The sequence below is a fragment of the Pongo pygmaeus genome, chromosome 21 (assembly GCF_028885625.2).
Source record: "Pongo pygmaeus isolate AG05252 chromosome 21, NHGRI_mPonPyg2-v2.0_pri, whole genome shotgun sequence".
Classification (NCBI taxonomy): domain Eukaryota; kingdom Metazoa; phylum Chordata; class Mammalia; order Primates; family Hominidae; genus Pongo; species Pongo pygmaeus.
Window position 1 is genome coordinate 31,208,714 of NC_072394.2, and position 6,142 is coordinate 31,214,855.

Here is a 6,142-nt window from a genome sequence, read left to right on the forward strand (position 1 = left end):
AGAGAATAATCCTTTTAACTTTTTAAAAATCCACATATATTTGGATTTTTTTGTACTTAACACATAGTAGGCATATATTATGTTATTCTGTGTTTTTACTTAATGTTAACATTTTTCTAGTTGCTCTACACTTTTAAAGTCAAGTTAATGACTGAAAGATTTTCTCAAGTGAGTACAGAGTAGTTTATTCTAGTCATTTTCTTTTTTGGAGATTTTTATGTTTCTGCCTTTTCCAGTTAAAAATGTCTGCAAGGGATGTTAGCATATCTTGGTTCAAAGTCCATGTACATATTCAAATCTCTTAGTACCTACTTCCAGTAGAATTGGCTGGTCTAACATAACCCATCGTAAACCTTTGTGATCACAACCAGTTGTACCATAACCATGTCATTTGCAGATAAGACAACTCAGCCTGGGATTGTGGGATTATTTGCCCATTGTCACCTAGCGGATTAGAATCAGCTGGGAATGGATCTCATGTCCCTTTAATGCCTTGCCTGCTGAACCCTGAGTGGAACCCTGGCCCTTTGCTCTTAGTTTAACTTTCACAGGAGTGCATATAGGTGGTTGAGTTGTGGCATGTTTCTCTAGACTTACTCTTAAGTTGTACCCTGCTTCAGGGATAACTCATAGTCTTGGATGGAGGAAGAATGGTGTTGGCACACATGGAGAGGTAGTATTTATAAGCTATTTCGATGCCCTCTAAATCTGAGGGGCTCTCTTGGCAATAATATTCTAAAGTATACCTGATCTTCAGGCCATTGGGCATCAGAGCATATTTGTTTATTTTTCAGACTGGTATTGCTCGAGTTCCACTTGCTGGAGCTGCCGGGGGCCCAGGGATCGGCAGGGCTGCTGGCAGAGGAATCCCAGCTGGGGTTCCCATGCCCCAGGCTCCTGCAGGACTTGCTGGGCCAGTCCGTGGGGTTGGCGGGCCATCCCAACAGGTGAGGAGTTGGGGAAAGGGTACCACCTCCTGGTGGCTAAAATAAAGGATGAAGTGGAGGGCCCATAGTTTCAAAAGGGTCCAGAGTGACCAACCTATGGTTGTCAGAATATCAGTGTTTCACTGTGGTTTATACATGGCCCTAGAATCAAGTGAAAAGGATAATTTGCCATTGTAAATTATGTTGATGCTATTAAAGAGATGGACGAATTAGCCAACTGTATTTAAGGAAAATATTTCCATGACAGCAATTGAAATCATGAGTCATATTTGAAAATGCAGTTGCCTTCTCTCACTTGGATTGCACATGCTTACATTCAGGTCTAGAAGATGGGAGGTGGGCATTCAAGCTTGATCTTTCCCGACGTGGTTTTGGATAGGAAGTCTGGTGCTGAGAGTTATAGCATTAAGGGATTTGGTGTCTTATTTCCCGCTGTCCTTCCCCAAGTTGGAGAGGAGAGTGGGGAGCTGCATTGTACTGTACTCTTCTAACTCTTTCTTCTTATGTCCTCTTAGGTGATGACCCCACAAGGAAGAGGTACTGTTGCAGCCGCTGCAGCTGCTGCCACAGCCAGTATTGCCGGGGCCCCAACCCAGTACCCACCTGGCCGTGGGGGCCCTCCCCCACCTATGGGCCGAGGAGCACCCCCTCCAGGTGAGGAGCCCATAAGGAGACCAGTGCTAATTGATAGAAGATGCCTTAGCTGGATTAATGATGAGATATAACCTTGACTGAAACTGATAATGAGTTTGTATAATTAAGCAGGATTACTCTGAGATCCAGTGTGGCTGACTGATGAGACTAGGTGGACAAGAGCCATTGGGAGCCCTAGGTGTTAGGCTCAAATGTCAGTTTTCTGGGAGCTGCTGAGAGGGTGGAATGGTCCATCTATCTCAGAACTTGGTGGAAAGCTTTGTGGTTTTTTTTGCTACCTTTTCAAGATAGACACTTGAGCTATATTCTTGGGGCTTTTCTCTTGCAGGCATGATGGGCCCACCTCCTGGTATGAGGCCTCCTATGGGTCCCCCAATGGGGATCCCCCCTGGAAGAGGGACTCCAATGGGCATGCCCCCTCCGGGAATGCGGCCTCCTCCCCCTGGGATGCGAGGTAAGTGCCTGCAGTGGTGACTTTGGCTTCTTTCCCTAGAGCCTAGTGGGACAGGAAATGGAGGGAAGATTGCATTTAGACCATATCCCATGGGCTTTCAAGCCTTAAATCTAGGGAAATCCAGAAAGGAAAGAGAAAAGGGAACATTTCTTAATTTGGGCTTACCTTCCCTCTTAGAACAGTTAGAACAGTCCTGCACCCAGGGTGTTTCTCAGTATCTAAGGCAGCGGCCTCAGGACACTATGAAATAATGCATTCTGAGGATCCCTAACAAAAGTTACGAGATTGTCTTATGCTCTTTGGTTTGACAGTGCCTAGTAATTAAGAGGGGGCTCTGGGCTTTGCTATACTATTATGGATTTCTCTTTAACTTCAGTTGGAGAAGTTCTGAGATCAGTCCCCACATGGATGAGAAAATAGGCCCCCAGAGAGTTTGGACTCCAAGCCCAGTGTTCTTTCCGCATAAGATAACCCATGGGCAAACTTGGTGACCCCTGTTTCTCTAGTCTGGGTTATTCCTCTATGGGTTTTTATAGACATAGGAACCCAGTCAGCCTCAGAGTAGTCCCTAGTTAGCACATATGCCATGTATACCCCTCTCCTCACTCGATTACTGCAGGGCGTGGGAGGCTGGGGCAGGGTTGGGGATTCAAGTTGCAGATCAGGCACTGACTAAACTTCTTACTCTTACTTCAGGCCTTCTTTGACCCTTGGCCACAGAGTATGGAAGTAGCTCCGCAGAGGCGTGGGCTCGATTCCTCAGGGCCACGTTACCACAGACCTGTTTGTTTCTTATGCTGTTGTTCGCGGAGTCTCATGGGATTGTCTGGTTTCCCTTACAGGGCCCCCTCCCCCGGGAATGCGCCCACCAAGGCCCTAGACTCATCTTGGCCCTCCTCAGCTCCCTGCCTGTTTCCCGTAAGGCTGTACATAGTCCTTTTATTTCCTTGTGGCCTGTGAAACTGGTTTATAATAAACTCTTAAGAGAACATTATAATTGCACCTATGTATCTTTATTTTTAGAAAAATCTTTGATATATTGGGTGCTTGAAAGAGTCAAGAAGGGTTGCCTTGGAAAAAACCCTGATCTTAGCTTCTTCCCTATAAAATATTTTACTACCCGTTTGCATCTGTACACCCTCATACACTAAGATAATTACAAAGTTGAACATTTTCACTTATCAAATTCAAAGATCAGTTTTGTTGAAATCAGTACCCATAATATCCTCTTGGGAAGGCACTTACCTAGATAGCTCCTCCATGAAGCAAATGCTAAAAATGAAAATTCTGCTGGGATAGGAACAATTTTGGCATAACTTTCTGCCAGGGTCACACACATAACATATAACCTAATGTAACTTTTGAGTTGTGGTATCTTCATGATTTCTTCCACCCAAAGCCTGTGTTCACTGAGCAGCACTCTAGTACTTAGTGCATCAAGCTCTAAGCGTACAAAAATAAGGTGAACACTGTTCTAAAGTTACTGTGTAGGGGGAAGATAATCATGAATGCAATCAGCGGCACTTACCACATTAATGGAAGAAAAAGAAAAGCCATAGGATCTTCTCAACAGATGCAGAAAAAACATTCGAGAAGATTTCAACAACCTTTGATGATAAATACACCCAGCAAATTAGGAATAGAAGGGAATTTTTTTTTTTTTTTTTAAAGAGATGGTGGGGTCTCACTGTGTTACCCAGGCTGGTCTCAAAACTTCTGGCCTCAAGGTATCCTGCCTCTGCCTGGGATTGCAGGCATGAGTCACTGCACCCAGCTCAGAAGGCAATTTTTAAACAAGATTAAGGGATTTACGAAACACAGCTAACATAATAGTGAAAGACTGAAAGCTTTACCCTTATGATTAGGAACAAGACAAGGGTTCCCACTTTGGCCACTTGCAACATTGTACTGGAAGTTCTAGCCAGAATGATTAGGCAAGAAAAAGAAGAATTGGAATTGGAAAGGAAGAGGTAAAACTATCTCTGTAGAAGATATCCTGTATATAGAAAACCCCATCAACAAGATAGCTACTAGAGCTAATGAATGAATTCAGCAACGTTTTAGGGTACAAGATCACATAAAAACTATTCCATGCACCACCAACAAACAATCTGAAAAGGAAATGGAAAAGAATTCCAGTTAGGATAGCAACCAAAAGAATACCTAAGAGTCAAAGCAAGCAATACCAGAATACCTAGCAATCAATCAAACCAAGGTGAAAACTACAAATCCTGAAAGAAAACTAAGTAGATGAGGAAAGACAACATGTTCATGGATCCAGACTTACTATTGTAGTAGCAAATAATAGTCTCCAAACATTCAACGTAATCCCTATAATAATTCCAGTGGTCATTGCAGAAATGGAGAAGCTAATCCTCATATATATGAAGCTACAAAAGGCCCCAAATAGCCAAAACAATCTTGATCACATTAGAAGTCTCACAAAACTTACAAAATTGTAATCAAAACTGCATCTGGCATAAAGATAGACAATGGATAGATGAGAGTACAGAAATAAACCCTTACATAAATGGTCAATTGATTTTCTGCAGTGGTACCAAAACCATCTATTGGGAAAAGAGTAGTCTTTTCAGATGGTGCTGGGACAACTGGATAACCACATGTAAAAGAATGAAGTTGGAACTCTACCTCATATGCCTTCATTTATCACTCATTAACTCAAAATTACCTGATAAACAATCTGTAAGAGCTAGATCTATTAGAAGAAAATGAGTAAGTCCTCATCATCTTGAATTTGGCAATGGATTATTGGATTGGACATTGAAAACAAGCAACAGAAGAAAAAATATGTAAATGGGACTTCATCAAAATTAAAAACTTGTACATCCAAGAATGGTGAAGAATGAAAAAACAACTTAGAGAGGGGGAGAATATTTTTGCAAACGATGTGATAGTTTGATACCTATAGTTTGCTATTTGAACTATAAAAAGAATTCTTAATAAAAAAGATAATCCTTTTCAAAAAAGGAATTGAACAGATATTTACCCAAAGAAGATACACAAATGGCCAAAAAGCACATGAAAACTGGTTCAACATCATTGGTTATTAAAGAAATGCAAATCAAAACTACAATGAGATGCCGGTTCATAACCACAAGGATGGCTCATTTATGAAAAAAAATAACTCTTGGTGAGGATGTGGAGAAACAGGAACCCTCCTGCATTGCTGGTGAGAAAGTAAAATGGTGTAGCCCCTATGGAAAACAGTGGCAGTTCCTGAAAGCTAAACAGAATTACCATATGGCAATTCCACTCCTAGGTATATTTATCTGTGGTAATAATATGAAATATATTTAGCCTTTTTTCCTGGTTCCTATCACAGCACCTAAAAAACACTTGGAATTTCCTGTGTAATGGGATAATACGTGAGTTCATGACTTAGAATGGGACCCCTAGCTAGCCTCAGGATGGGGCCAGCCACCAGAAAGACCAAGTGATGAGAGGGTTGGAACTTTCACTCCCACCCACCAGACTCCTGGAGTAGAGGTGGCTGGAGATAAAGCTGTATAAAAACTCATCAACAATGAGATTTGATGAGCTCTTCCCAAAAGCTAAACTGCCCTTTTAAAACTAGTGAAAGGCCCTCAAGTTAGGAGGATGAGAGGGGCCTGAATTCTACCAAGATGTAGGCCTGTGAGTTCAAAAGCAAGATGGAGTCAGCCATGTCAGATTTCTCTTACTGTCACTTTTGCAAAGGTAGTTTGATACACAGAAACTTGTATACAAGTGTTTATAGCAGAATTATTCATAACAGCCCAAAGGTGGAAACAACCCAAAATATTCAACATATAATGGATAAACAAATTGTGGTATATACTGTCAACCTAAATAAACAGAGGCTGTAAAAGAATGATATCTATTCATGAATAGGGCATTGCAGTGGGAGTCCATGTGCCATACTATGCGTATTCAGGGAGGTAAAGGAAGACAGATTAAAAGGAAAAACAAGGATTATGTAATTGTCTTGGGATAACTCCTTATCTCCAAGGATTAATAATAAGTCCTGGTGGCACTAGTCTGAGGTTGGACAAGCAGTGGCTGGGCAGAAGTCCTTGCAGAAATATTT

General features: G+C 41.8%; 1 protein-coding gene across 2 annotated transcripts in view; it reads left to right on the top strand.

Moving 5' to 3' along the window:
- The window catches only part of SNRPB (small nuclear ribonucleoprotein polypeptides B and B1), a 9,348-nt gene extending 6,296 nt beyond the window's left edge, over positions 1 to 3,052 (top strand). The window contains exons 4-7 of one of the 2 annotated variants that reach the window (XM_054466671.2): positions 795 to 947; positions 1,463 to 1,601; positions 1,930 to 2,055; positions 2,752 to 3,052. In XM_054466671.2, the coding sequence (XP_054322646.1) occupies positions 795 to 947; positions 1,463 to 1,601; positions 1,930 to 2,055; positions 2,752 to 2,762 (429 nt within the window). In that variant the 3' untranslated portion in view covers positions 2,763 to 3,052. The remainder of the gene's footprint in view (positions 1 to 794; positions 948 to 1,462; positions 1,602 to 1,929; positions 2,056 to 2,751) is intronic. The other variant, XM_054466670.2, reaches the window with a different exon arrangement.
- Positions 3,053 to 6,142: the final 3,090 nt, after the last annotated feature.